This window comes from Octopus bimaculoides, chromosome 23 (genome assembly GCF_001194135.2).
Source record: "Octopus bimaculoides isolate UCB-OBI-ISO-001 chromosome 23, ASM119413v2, whole genome shotgun sequence".
NCBI classification, from domain to species: Eukaryota; Metazoa; Mollusca; class Cephalopoda; order Octopoda; family Octopodidae; genus Octopus; species Octopus bimaculoides.
In genome coordinates, this window is record NC_069003.1 from 19,662,889 (window position 1) to 19,682,789 (window position 19,901).

Below are 19,901 nucleotides of genomic sequence, written 5' to 3' on the forward strand. Positions count from 1 at the left end.
TATATATATATATATATATATAAAAATATATATATAAAATCATCTTTGTTTTAACATCCACCTTTCCATGCTTGTATGCATCAGACAGAATTTAATAGGATTGAACTATCATCCACCAGCTAAACTACTAAATTTCACACTTAATGCTTATGTGCACTATTCCATTGTCTCATGGATTCAATAATGTGTTCAGTTCCAAATTCCAGGAATGTTACTAAATATGACAGTGGAATGAAGAAGACCAGAGGATATGTATAATGCCTGAAACATTGTGATAATAACAACCAAGATAAAGGGGACACTAGTCTAAAATACATCAAAGTATAATAATTTGTTCTTCATCTTTCTGGGATTGATAAAATGACGATCAGTTAAGAAAAGGGATCGATCTGATCTTCTAGACCTTCTCTCTAAAGATTTGTGACCTTGTGCCCAATGCTGGAATTTAATATATTCTGCCAAGCTTTACAGCAGCTTAATAAAATGGATTGAACATTACATTTTGCTCTAACTGGAAAATACAAAGTGCATTATTTTAAGAAAAAGGGCAGCCAATTACAAAAGGTAATTGCTGTATTAAGAACTTTTTACATAGTTGATTAACTTGCTCAATGTAGCAGTAACACCTCTATCAATGAACATCCTGTAAGTCATTAAAATGAAAATCTTAAGTTGTTAAGATATTTCGCCTACAATAAAGATGTGTGAGCCACTGCTGGAAGCTGATCAAGCAATTATGTTTAACTGAAACGAAAACGGTGACAAAATGCCAAGAGAGAAAATGCCAAGGAAATTAATCAGTGTCTTAATAGAATGGAAACATGTAGCAAAAACCATAACTGCATTTGCTTTCTGCTTTTCTGATGGGAGAAAGAGTGAGAGAGAAGTGGGGTGAGACAGAGTAAAACAAAGCAAGGTGCCACATAAATATATACAAGATGTTGGTCTTTTAAATTTTTTCAACTACCACCTTGCCATAATCCCTCAGTAGAACAGGACAGAGTTTCACAAAATCAACAATGTGGTGGTGGTGGCAGTGGAGGCCAATTTTCTAATCAAAACAAGGAAAATATGTTTCTATTCAACACTGAAATTGCAGACACAGTTGCTTGACCACAACTCCTGACAAGGGTGTCACTCCACCCATCATCTGTTCCTATGTAACAGGAGGTAGGAACTGAACTCAGAAATACTGTTGATCCTCTGCTTTGAAGTAGTACTTTATCTCTAAAGTCTAAAAGGTTAAAAGGTGAAGCTATCATTGAGAGAAACAGATACTACAAAACATTTAACAAAAGTTCCAATGTATCTGCCAATTTGCTGTCCCTTCTCTGAAGTAATTTCATACAAATATCTGAATTTGCCAAAACATTAGAAATGTGTGTGTGAATTTACACCTTTTCCCAGTTTACCCGTGTCATGCCTTCCCCACCATCCTTTATATCACTCTATCACTCATCCCTCTCCTAACTACTGCATTATTCTGCTGTTGTAATTAAATACTTTCTACTATAGGTACAAGATCTGAAATTTGTGGGAAAGGGTAGTCACATTAACCCCAGTGCTGATCTGGTACTTAGCTTATTGACTCCCAAGAGGATGAACAGCAAAGTTGACCTCAGCAAGATTTGAACTCAAAACATAAAGCTGGGAGAAATACAATTAAGCATTTTGTCTGGTGTGCTAACAATTCTGACAGCAGGACCACATGTATTGATCATCCTTTTCTGTGCGACCAGTTATCCCTCCCATGACCCAGAACCACTTCCTTTGACAGCCATCCTTCATTCTTAACATTATCCGCCTACTCCCAATCACATTTTCTATTGATCACCCTTCCTATGTTTCCATTTATCTCTCACTCTTCTTAAATCATTTCTTATTGACTCCCCCTTAATATATTCCTGACCACTTATCACTATATGTCTAACTCTCCTCAGACACTCTTATAACATATCCACCTATCATCTCCTTCTTTCTCTCATCTTCTTTCTCTAAGGCAGCAAGCTAGCAGAATTGTTAGCACACCGGGCAAAATGCTTTGTGGCATTTTGTCCATCTTTACAGTCTGAGTTCAAATTCTGCCAAGGTCAACCTTACCTTTCATCCTTTCGGGATTGATAAATTAAGTGCCAGTCAAGTACTGGGGCCAATGCGATCAACTATCCCCCTCCTCTAAAATTTCAGACCTTGTGCCTAAAGTACAAAGGATTATTATCACCTTCTCCCACCTATCTTCCCTCCAATTCATCACCATCTCCGACACCTGAACCACTCTCTCTACACACGCTTGCAACCCCTACCTATCCACTCTTCCAGATCTTCTATCCCCACTCTCTTACGTTAATCTTCTTGTACTTTGAAGACACACTCTCACACCTTGTCACGACCTTCTTATTTCTCTGTATCTAACTTGATTATTCCCACCTACCCTTACATAAAGCAAGGTAGCCATGTATCTCTTTTACAACAAGAAACCTGTTCCTACCCTTTATTTCATACTTTAACCTCTCAATACCTAGCATAAAGCTAACTTCTTCTCTACTACACTCCCTCTCAGTTGAGAGGCTCTTTACTTTTGTGAGTTACATGGTGACCTCACTAATACTGATGACATGGAAAAAAAAAAGGACCCAATACCTTCTATAAAGGGGTTGGCATTAGGAAGGGCATCCAAGTGCAGAAAACATGTCAGAATAGACACTGGAGTATGATACAATCCAATCAATACTGTTGAACCATCCAACTCATGCCTGCATGTATGACAGACATTAAATGATGATAATGATGATTAGGTGAAAACAGGTACAAAAAAAGGAGATATTTGCAAAATATATACATCATCACGTATGCTATACGTCCTACATATACTACATATATACATCTATGTTATTATATGCTATATATGCTAGTACTTGTATAATGATATTTTATAGCATGCTTAAACACACTTGAAATAATGTTATAAAAATGAGAAGACTCACATTATAACATACTTTAAAGCTCACACAATACCTATGTGTGTGTACAAATGTATGCATAAGAAGTTTAATGTGAGTGCGTGAGTGTGTGTGTGCATGTGTGTACATATATAATATTTGTTTTTATGCCAAGGTTACATATACAAACATTTAAACATTAAACTCAATACTCTTCAGTAGAATACATGTTTATTAAACTTTTACAAGGAAAAAGTTGATTACTGACTTTGAAGTTTAGGTTTGCTTACCCTTGTATATAAAATCTTTAAAATACATTTTTAACAAATTAAATATCCTCAAATGTACAATCAAAAACTTAAAATTCTATGTGTGTGTATGTACACAGACACACAAGGACATTCTATAATAGTACACTATTACGAGAGATGTATACACATGCACACATAAATATAAACAGAATTTTTTTGACGTTTTTTTAAATTTGGAAAATATTAAATGCCAATAAATCATATTTCCAGAAACAATCACCTCACAAAAAAGTAATAAATAAATAGAGTGGAAGTAAACCAAAAATAAAGAATTTTAAATCAAAATTCATAAAATATCTTCACATTGTTTTGGTAATTTATGTGTGTCACAGGAAGGGGATTAAATATTCATTTCAAGACATCACTTCAATATAAAATGAAAAGGTCATGTTTAAATTTCATTAAAGAGGCCAGAGAGCTCTCTCTCTCTCTCTCTCTCTCTCTCTCTCTCTCTCTCTCTCTCTCTCTCACCAATCAGTAATAACATTTTAATTTCTTAAATCATGTATTTTAACACCTCAGTGATTATTGTTTCTTGTTTCCCTGGCAGAATTGTTAGAGCATCAGACAAAATGCATTGCAATATATCTTCCCTCTCTTTTATGCTATGAGTTCAAGTCTTACCAAAGTCAACTTTATTTTATCAACCTCAGAAGAAGGAAAAGCAAAGTACCACTCAATACTCTCAACTAACACTCTCACCACAAAATTGCTGGCCATGTGCTTAAATCAGAAACCATAATTATTATTATTATTATTATTATTATTATTATTATTATTATTATTGGTGCTGGCAGAATCATAACATATTGGAAAAAATCCTTAGTAGCATTTCTTTTGGCTTTTTCACAGTCTGAGGCCAAATTCTGCTGCAGTCGACTTTGCTTTTCATCCTTTTGCAGTTGATAAAATATGTAGCAATCAAAAACTGGGGTTCATGTAATCAGCTTCCCTTTCCATTCAAAATTGCTGGGCTTATGCCAAAATTTGATGATGACGGCATCGTTGTCATCATCATCATCACCATTATTATTATTATTATTATTATTATTATTATTATTATTATTATTATCATTATTATTATTATTATTATTATTATCATTATTATTATTATTATTATTATTATTATTATCTACATATTATGAGCTGAAGAAGTTATCAAATTTAAAATGTAATAAGATTCATCTTATGACACAAAAAGTGGTTGGAAAAATATTCAGCGTAGTCCTCCTCATCATCATCATGATTATTAATATTATTATTATAATTAAGGTTTTTCATCAGCTATATATGTATGCATATGTGAATCACATAAATACTTTTAACTATATATCTTATACCTATATATAATGTCTATCAAGCCGTGTACATTTGCATGTGTGTGAGAGTGTACACGCATATGTATAAATGTGCATACACATACACACTCACTTTCTCTCTCTCTCTCTCTCTCTCTCTCCCTTCCTCACACACCCATTCAATGTCTCTTCCTCTGTCTCTCTCTCTCTATCGCTCTGTCTGACTCTCTCACACATTCTTCATCTCTATTTTTCACAAGGAAGATTTAATGATCAGCCAAGTGTAAAATTATGAAATACACTTTAAAAGAAAAGAAGAGAAGAAACCAAACAAAAACAAACAAACAAACAAAACAAAAAAAAGTATAAAAAAACCTAACATTCAATCACTTCCCTCATACTGAAAAATATGTTGTTTTGAACTTAAAAGAAAATAATAAAATCTCATTTTTCTCAAATGGAAATTCTATTTTACAAAATAATGGACAACATCCTTTTCCGCCGTCTTCCTGCTGCCACTGCTATCACCACAACCACCACTATGTTTTGAAGAAAACTGATAATGTTGAAGGAAACTGTTCAACTTCAATGAATACTCATTAATCAGTTGCTAATAGAAAGAAAAAGAAAAAAAATACGATTAACATTCCCCCCTCCCCTCTTTCCTCTGTGTGTGTGTATCAGATTTCAAAAAATTTAATGATATAGATATTTTTATGTTAAATGCTAAATTTGTAGAACACATCATGTAATCTACTTTAATGCTTTTTAAATAATAACTTGAGGTTTTTCTTTCTTTTATTGCTTGCTTATTTATTTATCTATTTATGTCAGGTTTTCATTCATTTAGGGTTTTATTACATAAATATAAATACACACACACATCTATATTTGCACATATACATACCTATATATACATATATGTGAGGTTGTGTGGAGGAAAGAAGTTTGCTTCCCAGCCACATGGTTATAGGTTCAGTCCCACTGTGTGACACTTTGGGTAAATGTCTTCTTCCATTGCTTTGGGCCAACCAAAGCCTTGAGTGGATTTGATAGACAGAAACTCAAAGACAGCCATCATATCTCTGTATGTATGTGTGTGTATGAGGGTGCATGTGTCTTTGTATGTGTGTTTGTTCCACACTACCATTTGACAACTGGTGTTGGTGTATTTGCGTCCTCATAACTTAATGGTTTGGCAAAAGAGACTGATAAAATAAGTACCAGGCTTAAAAAAAAAAAAAAAGTACTAGGATTGATTCATTCAATTAAAATTTCTTCAAGGCAGTGCCCCAGCATGGCTGCCGACTAATGACTGAAACAAGTAAAAGACACATACACACACAATTACATACCTACACATATATTGTGGGGGGGGGGGCGTTAATTAATAATAATAATGATAATGATCCTTTCTACTAAAAGCACAAGGCCTGAAATTTGCGGGGAGAAGGCTAGTCAGTTAAATCAACCCCAGTACTGGTACTTATTTCATCAATCCCAAAAGAATGAAAGGCGAAGTCAATCTCGGTGGAATTTCAACATCACTGGTGCCAAGCTGTATCGGCCTTTGCCTTTCCCTTGGATAACATCAGTGGCATGGAGAGGCTGGTATGCATGAGTGACTGCTGGTCTTCCAGAAACAACATTGCCCAGACTTTTGCCTTGGAGGGTAACTTTCTAGGTGCACTCCCGTGGGCATTCATGACCAAAGGTTAGGGGGTGTCTTTACTTTACCTTTATTTATATATCAAGTCATAATCATCATTTAATATTTGGACTCCATGCTAACACAGGCTGGGCATTTTGATAGGATCTGGTGAACTACATGAGTGTGTTCAGTTTCAATATCAGCTCAGGCAAGTTTATATGGTTGGATGTCCAGCCTAATATCAACCACTTCACGGTGTGTACTGGGTGCTCTTTCCATGCTACTGCGACCAGCATGACTGCTATGTAATTTGCAAGACAGAAAGATAAATGACCTGTAGCAGCACTGTATTTTGTTATGTAACCATAATATACTACAAAGTATATCAAATGCTTTTGTAAGTCAATACTGTGTTCTACTGAGTTAGCAGTGCTATTATGTCACTTTCTCTAGAAATCATAGCCAGTACTGTGTGTTTAATATGTAAAATTAGTATATCTAAAAATGTTACACGGCTGTATTTAGTGGCTCTTTAAGCAATGAGCTCATGGATGGTTAATGAGTTGGATGGGTACTGATGAAGGAGTGAAAACTGAAATATGGTATATACACTCATTACCCATTTTTCATCTTTAATTTCATTGTTGTTTATATTAGGCATCTCAGATACAAAGTCATCATCATCATCGTCATCGTCAAACATCTGTTTTCCTTGCTGGAGGGGGTTGGATGGTTTGACTGAGGTCTGGGGAGCCAGCGGCTGCACCAGGCACCAATCTGATCTGGCAATATTTCTACAGCTGGATGCCCTTTCTAATGCCAACCAGTCTGAGAGTGTAGTGGGTGCTTTCTATGTGCTACCGGCACAGGAGCCAGTCAGGCAGGCCTGGCATTGATCATGTTCGGATAGTGCTTTCTATATGCCACTGACACAGGGGCCAGTCAGCGGGTATTGGCATCAGCCACATTTGGTTGGTGCTTTTTATGTGCCACCTGCACGAGAGCCAGTCAGGGGGCACTGGCCACAGCTACGATATTGGTATTACTTGACTCAAAAGGTTTTCTCAAGCATATCATATCGCATGACGCATCAAGGGTACACTTAACTGGCCCAGACATGCATGGCTGCAATCTCACTTTAGTTGCCAAGTCTTCTCAATCACAGCATATCTCCAAAGGTCTCGGTCTCCTATCATTGCCTCTATGAGGCCCAATGTTCGAAGGTCAGGTTTTCACTACCTCATCCCATGTCTTCCTGAGTCTACCTCTTCCACAGGTTCCTTCCACACTTAGGGAGTGGCACTTCCTTATGTAGCTGTCCTCATCCATACATAATACATGACCATACCAGCACAGTCATTTCTCTTACACACCACATTTGATGCTTCTTATGCCCAACTTTTCTCTCAGGGTGGTTACACTCTGTTGCGTATGCACACTGACATTACACATCCAGCGGATCATACTAGCTTCATTTCTTTCAAGCCTACACATGTCCTCAGCAGTCATGGCCCATGTTTCATTACTGTGTAGCATGGCAGTTCGCACACATGCATCATACAGTCTGCCTTTCATCCTGAGCGAGAGGCCTTTAGTTGCCAGCAGAGGTAGGAGCTCCCTGAACTTTGCCCAGGCTATTCTTATTCTAGCTGCTACATTCTCAGAGCAACCACCCCCACTACAAACTTGGTCACCTAAGTAGCAGAAGCTATTAGCTACTTCTAGTTTCTCTCCCTGGCATGTGATCGAATCTGTTTTCTGTACATCTTCAGTGTTTATTCACCCAGTGCATCTGCCACACCAAAAAACTATCTTCCTGGTTAGCCTTCCTTTGATATTGCTGCGACTTTTATGTGTCTGTAGCTTATACTGGGTACATCATATAGAGTTTCTACCCATGCCTTTTCTATTGAACAGGGCCATCTACCTGAAGGGGATTGTGGTTTGACAGCCTTCCTACTTACTAAGACTTTGCTTCTTGCTAGGTTGACCCTAAGACCCTTTGATTCTAGACCTTGCTTCCACACCCTAAACTTCATCTCTAGTTCTGGCAGTGATTCAGCTATTAGGGCTAGGTCGTCAGCATAGAGGAGCTCCCAGGGACAGCCTGTCTTGAATTCCTCTGTTATTGCCTGGAGGACTATAATTAATAAGAGGGGGCTGAGGACTAATCCTTGGTGGACCCCTACTTCAACTCAGAATTCTTCATTGTACTTGTTGATACCTCTATAGTTATTTGTATTTAAAGCATCACCTTTATCCTTGTAGCAGTTGACTATGGTGCTGCTACACCAGTCATTGGGTATGACTCCTTTGTGAACCACCTGATTTACAATGTGTGTGACAAGACCATAACCCACAATGCCTGATATTTTAAGCTTCTCAGTGAGTGCTGGCTATAATTTCTATAGAAAATCTATAGAGATAACCTAAGCAAAACAGAAAGAGTAAGAAAAAACAGCCCCACTGTGTTTAAGTGTGGGGAGTATGTATAAAATGCACATACAACATACATACCCACACACTTGTTTTTACATATATTTCAAATGCCTGTACTATTATTACAATATATAGTTAGTTCTATATAGACACATCATGACCAAAAGGTTAAGTTTGCTTTACAATCATGAGGTCCGAGGTTCAATCCTAATCTGTGGCATTTTGAGAGCAAAACTGAATTGATGGAAATTGTGTGGAAGCCTGTCAGACGGATTGTGCTTCTGATTCAAAGGCTCAGCTGTATCACACTGATTCTCTCTGGCAATTATATTATCAGTACACATATTTGTAGAATACTCAGCCATTTCAATAATTCAAAGAATATGTAGCAGAGTTGCTTGAATTGAATACTCATGTAGTCTCCAGTGTGGAACACCTCTCCTACCCAAAATATCAATGAACTGGGAGTTGTCCAAAGATGAGCAACCTGACAAATACACTGTGGCCATCAACAACACTGCATCAACACACATAGGCCCACAAGATTACCCATCATCTTTCCAATAACCTGTTTACTACATGCAATACTTGTGTCTAAAGCTTCTTGAAAATAATAATCCTTCTTTGGCAACATAATTATCTAATCTGGTCATAATTTATTTTCAAATCTAATAATGGAATTCAATACCTCTACCACTTGTAGAGCTGCTTATAAAATCAAAATAACAGCACAACATTCATGACTTTCACAAACATTTTATCACAAACAGAGCCGTTGAAGCATGGAATAAACTACCCGCTTCAGTTGTTAGCTGTCAGGACACTGTATCCTTCGAAAATTCCATGCTTCCCTAAATTTTCCAACACTACTTCTTCCTCTTTATGACTCTTTTACTGTTCACTTTGCTGTCTTTTTTGTTACATCCGGTGTACTGTGCATATACTTCTACATTTCATTGCTCTTTCTTTACTTGAATAATGTCTGTTCTCTCTCCTGTTTTAGTATTTTCTGATGTGTTGAGAATTATTAGCACACTGGGCAAAATGCTTTTAGTATTTCTTCTGGCTCTTCAAATTCCACCCAAACTTGACTTTACTTTTCATCTTTTCAGGGTCGATAAAATAAGTACCTGTTGTATACTGGGAGGGGGGGGACAATGTAATAATGTAATTGACTCAACCTTTCTCACAAAATTTCAGGCTTTGTGCCTATTGTATGCTGGGTAAAATGTTTAGCAGCTTTCTATCTGTCCATTTCAAATTCTGCTGAGGTTGACTTTGCCATTCATCCTTTCAGGGTTGATGAAATAAGTACCAGTTACGCACTGAGATCGATGTAATCGACTAGCCCCCATCACCCCCAAATTTCAGGCTTTGGGCCTACCAAGAAAGGATTATCATTGGTATTATAAAGGCAGTGAGCTGGCAGAATCATTAGCATGCTGGGCAAATTGCTTAGCAGCATTTCATCCATCTTCAGGTTCTGAGTTCAAATTCCAGCAAAGTCGACTTTGCCTTTCATCCTTTTGAGATCGATTAAATAAGTACCAGTAAAGAACCGGAGTCAATGCAATCATCTTACTCCCTCACCAAAATTGCTGGCTTTGTGCCAAAATTTGAAATTATTATTATTATTATTATTATTATTATTATTATTATTATTATTATTATTATTATTATTATTATTAACAGAAGATCCATTTAATTCTATACATTCACTGAAAAAAATCAACATTTAATTTTTTCTTTATTCTATACTAAGGTACTACATAAGCACCTGCTTCACTAAAAATAGAAGTTAAAATACTCCTAAGTTACAGAAGAATCATTAAATTAATACAGGCATGATAGGAAAAAAAATTTAGTGAATAAGAATAGTGTCATACCTCTGCAAAGGAGTTGCAGAAGGAATGTCAGTTAATCTGATATTATGATTTCAAATTTAGCATCAAAAGCACCTGTTTAAATTTAGTGATTCTTCTGTGGCTTAGGAGTATTTTGACTTCTATTTTTAGCAAATCAGGTGCTTATGTAGTACCCTAGAGTATATAATATATTTATATATCTTATATATAAATGTATGTATGTACACATACATAAATGTATACATGTATGAGTGGATTTGTGATAGAGAGGCGGAGAGATGGGGGAGGAGGCACTTAGTTTGCTTTTCCCCTCTCATTCCCCCCACCCAACGCCCACTTTTAAACTGAAACTATTTTTCTGAAAAGTAACAAAATAATAAAACAAACCATGTTATAATATTATTTTACTGTTGAAAGAATACGCATTAAATCAAACTGCATCTTTTTTTTTTTTTGTGCATGCATGTGTGTGTGTGTTTGGGGGAGGGGTGCTTTCCCCTCCCTGCCAGTACTGCATCATTTTGAGAAATAATCCCCTCTGTTAAGGTTACAGAGAAGTACAAGTTAATCTAGTTTAGACATTTTCTTTTCAAAAGAAAAATCTTTCTCCCTCTCTGCCCTCTCTTTTCAGTTCATTCTTCTTAACTCTGATATTCTGAATGAAAGAAATACAACAACGATGATGATGATGATGATGAACAAAAACCAGAAATGCTGCACCTTACCCAGCCACCCCCACCCAAGCTAAATCAACTCTAAGCCTTAGTTTCCTTTATAATGGTGAATTCAGAACATGTTGCTGTTGCTCAGCCCCAGGTTTGTTCTGACTGAACAAGTCTATGATTAAGAGTGTTCCAGCCATGACTATTCCTCCTCACTTTTAATGTATCAAGGACTGCATTATCAACTGTCTCCCCCATTCCTTTTTTGTTTTAAATGATAAAGAATTCAGAGACATACAGTACTTGCTGCCACAGAATGTTCTGCTAGTTTTGCTGAACCTATTCATCTGGCACAAGAATAACAACATACCAACTTTAGGCTATTTTTGTTACATAATACAAATTAAATCTGGATTAATCTTTATTTCTGAGTGTGTATTATTAGACTTGTAAACAAATTATGGTGAGATTAAATCAGGGTATTACAAGGACTGATTTTTTTTTAATTTTTTTTTATTTTTATTATTATTATTATTATTATTATTATTATTATTATTATTATTATTATTATTATTATTATAATAATAATAATAATAATAATAATAATAATAATATTAAAGGTGGTGAGCTGGCAGAATCGTTAGCATGTTGGATGAAATGCTTAGTGGTATTTCACTCATTGCTATGTTCTGAGCTCAAATTCCACCAATGTTGATTTTGCCTTTCATTCTATGAGGGTCAATGAAATAAGCATCAGTTACGCGCTGGGGTCGGTGAAATCAACTATCTCACTGCCCCAAATTTCAGGCTTCGTGCCTATAGTACAAAGGATTATTATTATTATTATTATTATTATTATTATTATTATTATGTTCTGAGTTCAAATTCTGCCAGGGTCGACTTTGCTTTTCATCCTTTCATGGTTGATAAATTATGTACCAGTCAAGTACTGGGGGTCGATGTGATCAACTTACCCCCTCCCCACATATTTCAGGCCTTGTGTTTGTATAGCAGAAAGGATTATTATTATTATTATTATTATTATTATTATTATTATTATTATTATTATCATCATCATCATTATTATTCATGACATTCAAACCTTCCCAAGAAGTATAACTAATGTCATGCATCTGTTGTTTCCAACAATGGCCAAGAGGGCAACACATTATTTCCTATAGTCATCACAACTGTATTAACCAGACAATCAGATGTTATACACCACTGGTCACAATGCATTTGTTTACATTGTTGTAGCTTTCAAATAATGCCACCCTGCTGGCTAGGTGGACAGGCTTGTATAGTCATTATAGTCACCCAGATTGCTTAATGTATGGCCTTTCAGCTGATCAGCATAAAATCACTCACAAGTGTCCTCCGGCCTCTGGCCTACAGGTATGTCCTCTCCTTTCTATTTCTTGCTTTTCTACAGCTACTATAATGGTTTCATACTCTGGCACAAGGCCAGCAATTTCAGGGGAATTGAGTAAGTCGATTACATTGACCTCAGTATTCAACTGGTACTTATTTTATTGACCCCCAAAAGGATGACAGGCAAAGCTGACCTTGGCAGAATTTAAACTCAGAACATGAAAACAGACAAAATACCAATAAGCATTTTGCCTGGCATGCTAACAATTCTGCCAACTTGCTGCCTTTACTGCTACTATAATGGCCTTGTGTTCCTCAGAGGTGTTTGATCGCATAATGCCATCACTCAAGCAATCTTGACTAACTAGTCCCCCTTCCTCTCATCACCCATGTCATGTCCAACCACCCAAGCCCTGTACTAACTATTACACTCAGTCCTTTTACCCTCAATAACACTGCCTGCCCCACTTCACCTGGAATTTTCCTCAGCTTGTGTCTTTTCTAGCAGGTGTCAATTTGCAATAGTTTCAAACATAACATTTAACAACATCAATCTCACACCTGTCTAAAAGGGCCTGTAAAGGTGATGGGCACCACGCCTTCTTCCAGAGCCAGCAAGATAAAAAGAAAAACACATCAAAAATAAAACAAACATCACTCAAATTGATTAATGTAATATTTCAGCCTTGCTGAACCAAATCAATAACCTTATATCTATAGGTTATAGTTCAATAGATTAAATTCCAAGTATCAGTGATCAAAAGAATTCTGGCTGAAACAAATGAAGGTGAAGTGGGGGGGGGGTTATTATTTTTTTTTTTACAGTGACCAAAAAAGCAATTAGAGAATAGTAGATACTTACGTTGTCTGCGACACCACCTGGTAAAATGGTTTTAACCACAACACCAGTGCTCTTGCCCCCAAAGATTCCGAACCCCAATCCAGTGCCATCGTTAACCAAATCTATGACCTCAATTTGAGTCCAATCTGTGTTTAACTGAAACAATAAAAATTGGAAAATAATTATACATATGGAAGTGAGTAATAGTCTGTGTTTATGTGTATGTATACACATACACACCGTATACATATATATACACACATACATTCTTGTATGAGTCAAGAAACTGTCTGCATTTGTGTATGTGTATATACACATAAAAATTTATATAAAGAGAGACAGAGCAGTAAAAGGAAAGAAAGATGCAAAAGACACATACACACACACACACACACACACACACACACATGCACACGCACACATACATGCATACAACATACATACTGTAAGAGAAAGACTGGAAGGAGAAAGAGGGAGAGCTTATATTCGATCAACTGAATCATGTCAATATTGATGTTTCTGACAAGGAACAAAGCCCCATTATCCCCACCACCATAAAAACCACCAGCACCACTCCCCACCATTAAAGGATGGCAGGAAAGTGAAAGTGAGAAAGAGTAGGGGATACATAAATGAATTGACCTCAGTATTATATTATATTATGTTACATCGATATTTCTTTTATCAACCTCAGAAAAGTTAAAAGGCATAATTGACTTGTTCCAAATGATTTGGAATCAGAAAAATATGACTTGCTAATCTAGACAATGGTAAAAATAGCCTTGACGGCCACAGAGTTCCGTGTTTATTACTCCCTTACAAACAAAAGTAGATTACAGTGATAAAAGAGAGAGAAGGAAAGTAGTTGACTGAAAAATGCTGTTATATGGAGGATTGGAGCTATTTTTGCTTTTGTCTTGTTTTTGAATACTGGAATGCCAAAAGAAAAATTGACCCTTTTAGAAGTGAACTCACACACATGAAGAAGCAAAATGGAGAGCACGGATTTGTACCAATTGCAATGATCTTGACTGCTTTCTTTTATACAATGTATATTTATAACTGTGTATGTGTGTACGTGTATATTACACACACACATCTTTATCCTTCATTTGTTTCAGTTATTGGACTGTGGCCATGTAGGGGCACCACCTTGAAGAAGTTTTAGTTGAACTCCAGTACTTATTGTCTTTTAAAACTTAATACTTATTCTATTGGTCTCTTTTATTTATCAAACTACTAAGTTGCAAGGATGTAAACACACCAACACCAACTGTCAAGCAGTGGCGGGGGACAAACACAAACAGACATCTTCTATAGTTAAAATTCTTCTACACACACACACAATGCGTATGTATTTAAGTGCAAATATGGCTGTATGATGAAGAAGCTAATTGGCAGCCACACAGTTTTAAAGTTGGTCCCACTGGAAACAGCTGTAAAAAAATCTGCCCCAACAAATTCTATCCAACTTATGCAAGTATGGAAAAGTGGATGTTTATCCAATGATATAATGATGATACTCCTTTTGTGTGTGTGTGTTTGATCTTTTTTTAGTATTTATTCATTTATTTGGTTTTTCATCCATTTTGCCATTATGGCACAGAACAAACAAAACTTGCAAAGGTAGACTTTTCTTTACCTAAATGTACATCTGATTGTCTAAATAAGGTATTTTCATTCCACTAATTCTCACATAGTGAAAACAAAACTAAGGAACTTTGGCTTACTAGGTAATGTAAACAGAGACACTCCCTTTTGCTGAGGTAATTCTAATAAGAATATGAAAATGATATTCACACACATACATATAACCACAAGAGTTTCAAGTTCAGTCCCACTGTGTGGCACCTTGAGCAAGTGTCTTATACTATAGCCCAAGACTAACCGATGCTTTGTAAGTTGATTTGGGAGGAAACTGCAGGGAGCTCATTGTGTGTGTGTGTGTGTGTGAGAGTGTTGATATTTCATTTGTCGTTTTAGTGAAACGGTGGTGATGCTTGTATTCCCTGTTGACATTATGAATGGCTGCTCTGTGCTTTCAAAGACATATGCTGTGGATTGGAAGATCCCTTACTTGTAAAATAAGAGAGGTTTGGTGGCAGGAAGAGCATCCAGCTGCAAAATCCTATCTCTAAATCAAATCCTGTCCAAGCCATGCAAACATGTTAAACCCAAAGCCAGCATGGAAGACAGATGTAAAGTGATAATGATCATCATCATCTTCATATGTGTGTTTGATGATACAAACAGGAAAAACAAATGTCAGAACATGAAATAGAGCAAAGAGGTGGAGTTTTTTTTGTTATTTACATAGGTGAAGCAACACTGGAGACTCAAGGGATTAGAGTTTCATGCAAAAGAAAATATCGAACTCAACATGATTTAAATGTTTGTATTAATGCATTGAAAAAGGAGAAAAAAAAACTTTTTCAAATAAAGAACTCTTGAAAATATTAGCAAACAAACTTGTGTTAATGGAAACTCAGAAGAAATTATTTGGTAGTTAAAAGTATACTTCAGTACATTCACAACCCCCACCACCACCACATATAGATAATTGTGTGTGTGTGTGTGTGTGTGTGTGTAAATGCATGCATGTGTATTATTTCATACAAGATATATACTGCAATGTGTAAAGTGCACAGGCATAGACATGTACATACTTAAATGCACTCAAATAAAAATTGGTTACTTGTTTATTTTTAAAATTTGGGTTTGGGGATTTCTATTTTTTTTATTTTCTCGAACTGCGTGCTTTGTTACATATGCATACATGCATGCATCTACACATGCATACATATGCACATATACCATATACACATATTCATACATAAACACACCTAAATTTACACATACATGTACTTAGACATAAATATATACACACACACATATACAATACATATATACATATACATACGTATATATATATACATACATACATACACATGAACTACATATTTATACATAAATACTACACATTTATACATAAATACACACGCATGCATATGCACATGCATGTATAACCATACACAAATACACACACACCATACCACCCATATTGAACAAAGTACAACTTTAATAATAATAAAAAACAGCCTAAAATACCAAATTTGTTTATTATCATTCATAACCATGAAACCAGCAACTAATCATTTTTTCATCTTCATTTATTATAATCACTACTACAATTACTACTACCAATCATTATTGTTGTTGTTGTTGTGGTTGTTATTATTATGATTGCTGTTGTTACTACTTTAATCAAAGTGGTTTTCTTTGTATTGATCAAATAAATCGGCAATGATAAAATTACTGACTTCAGAATTGATTGTAGAAATTACTGCTCCACACATGTACATCTACATGTTAAACCCCACTGCCACCACCATTACTGCTTCCATCTCCTTCTCGTTATCGTCAGCAAGTTCACAAGCAATGTGCCGCCATGTAATTAGCATACCATTCATAGAAGCAACTCATTTGCCTGTAGTTCACTATATATCCTCTTCTAACATGTAACTTTATTTAGCCCATCTCAATACCAACCTGCTGAAGTCCCATTACTGATACTAAGATGCAAGTATTCTAAATTTTCAAGTGTTTGTGTTTCAAATTGGAAACCTCTCGTAATTTTATGAAAAGAAACTCTTCAGTAAGCGGTCAGTCTCCACCATTTCATTCCATGCCTTCCTAAGTCTACCTCTACCACAGCTTCCATAAACTTAATGTGCTCAATACTTTTTTAATACAAATAACTTCTATTAGCATCATGAGTCTGTACCAGAGCATTTTTATCTGTTGCAGAATCCAATTTTTCTTGACCCTCAATTTGTTTGTGCTTTACTGTTCACACAGCTTAACACTCTTTTACTTGTTTCAGTCATTTGACTGTGGCCATGCTAGAGCACCGCCTTTAGTCGAGCATATTGACCCCGGGACTTATTCTTTGTAAGCCTAGTACTTATTCTATCGGTCTCTTTTGCCGAACCGCTAAGTGATGGGGACATAAACACACCAGCATCGGTTGTGAAGCAATGCTAGGGGAACAAACACAGACACACAAACACACATATATATATACATATATATGACAAGTTTCTTTCAGTTTCCGTCTACCAAATCCACTCACAAGGCTTTGGTTGGCCCGAGGCTATAGTAGAAGACACTTGCCCAAGATGCCACGCAGTGGGACTGAACCTGGAGCCATGTGGTTGGTAAGCAAGCTACTTACCACACAGTCACTCCTGCGCCTAAAACAGTACATATCCAGTAGAGTAAGCTCACCTCGTTTCTTCCCACCTGTTGCAAACCTTCCCTTTTCAAGGCCCACATCTTCCTATCATGCTGCACTGCAATTCATACAACTGAACATCATACAAACTTTTGTTGCTAGCAGAGGTTATAAACTCCTAGTCTTTTAATTTTTATTTTAAATATTCATTTCGTGAAGTTCAGTATTGTTGGAATAATCAAATCACTGGTTTTCTGCATTTCTGATGGCCCAGAATGGTAAGAAAGCAAATTAGGTATCAAAAATTGTTTTTAATCTTAAATTCTTTTTCATCCAAACCAATACAATTAATTAACTGCTGATAGCTGTTACTAATGCAGAAATGATGAAAGTCTTTTTATAAGAAAATAATATGGCCAAATTTTGGTAGAGATGAAATATTGTTAATGGGACTTATACCACCACTCATGAGCAAGTATGACCTAGTAGCTTGTACCACACTTTTGCTAGTTGTTTTATGCATCCATGTAGTCACAGGTAGACATAGGCACCATCTTTACTTACACTTTTAACCTAGTAGAACACTAGAGAGAGCTGCACCAGTACTAGGTTGGAATTAATTTCCAGTTGAGCAGACGAGAATACCTTACTCAAGGACACAATGAGCTGTCTGGTCCAGGAGTCAAACCCATGACCTAACAATCAAGAACACAATAGCTTAACCACAGAGCTGTATATTTTCATGTAAACATTAGCTATTAAAATAATTTTAAAAAATCTGGATACATTTAATAAAATAACTTTATCTTTATTCTATTTAAATTTCATGCACAACCAGGATGTGTTATAGAAACCAACCGCAATACTCAAAGGGCATTTTATTTTATCAATCCCAGAAAGACATAAATGAAGTTGATCCTAGTAGGATTTGAACTCAGAATGTAACTAATTTTTTCTTTATTAAATGAGTGAATAGAATGTAATTTCAAAAAGATTCTTTAACTAATTTTTTTTAAACTGATTTTTTTTTTTTTTTCTGTTCTGCTTGCTGTGTCTGAAGGAAGGAGCAGTGCCCTCAAGCCTTTTCAAGCCCAACAAGACAGGTGAGGTTGGTGTTGTTAATGTTTCATTTAAAGTGCTGCTGGTCAACACCGACAAGAAAGGCATGAGCAGGAAAAAGATACTAAAAGGAAGATGTTCAATGGGAGGAAGGACTGAGTGTATACATTAGAACAGAGGCTAGGGCACTGGACACAACAAGTGTGATAAGAGGTGGAGAGATTGTGGTGGTAAGGGTGCTTGGATGCAAAAAGTACAAGACTATCAAGCTCCAAGAAACAGAGCCATTATAGGAATGATAGAAAAGGTAGTGACAGGAAACAGAATGTTGGTGGGTCAGAGAGAAGAGCATGTCTGGCATTATTTAATGCCAATCATATGGCTCTTCCAAGTCTTTCACTGCCTGTGGCTCTGGGATTGTAGTGCCTTCGGGTCCTGTAAATATACATTGTACTGCATTTCTACTGAGTTTATATTGCAGCACTTGAAATTTTTCAGCATTAAACTGCATGTTGCTTATTTCAGCCCACTTGTACACTGAGTTCAGGTCCTGTTGTAAGCTTGTAACAACCTCTTGGTTTTTTACTGCCTGTGATAATTTTGTGTCATCAGCATAGCTAGGGACAGTGGCTGTCCAAGTGACTGTCGGCATGTTTAAGAAGGCTATTCTGAACAGAAAGGGTGCCATTGGCTGCAACTACCTGACTTCTGTCTTTAATGAAGTCATGCAGCCACTCTCCCAGTTTACCAGTGATGCCAAGGTCTTGTAGCTTATGACTTATCGTGCCATGATCTACTTTATCAAAGGCCTTTGCAAAGTCAAGATATATCACACTGACATCTGAATAGTCAAGCAGCTGTTTCAAAACCCAGTCATAGTGCTGAAGGAGCTGTGTGAGGCAGCTTCTTCCTGGGTGGAAGCCATGCTGAGGATTGTTCATATAATACATATATATTATACATACATACTTATTTATATATATATTATACCTATATATACACATATATGTATAATACACACATATATTATATATAGTATACCTATATATACACATATATGTATAACACATACATATATATATATATATATAGTATACCTATATATATATATATATGTATAAAATATACATATATATTATACACACATATATATATATATATATATATATATATATATTATACACACATATATATTATACCTATATATACATATATATATGTATAATACATA

The 19,901-nt window shown here is 35.9% G+C and overlaps 1 protein-coding gene across 2 annotated transcripts in view; it reads right to left on the reverse strand.

The window, feature by feature from the left end:
- LOC106879042 (multiple PDZ domain protein) overlaps positions 1-19,901 on the reverse strand; it is a 586,571-nt gene that overhangs the window by 193,389 nt on the left and 373,281 nt on the right. For both annotated transcript variants that reach the window (XM_052975892.1, XM_052975893.1), the window contains exon 5: positions 13,399-13,533. In XM_052975892.1, the coding sequence (XP_052831852.1) occupies positions 13,399-13,533 (135 nt within the window). The remainder of the gene's footprint in view (positions 1-13,398; positions 13,534-19,901) is intronic.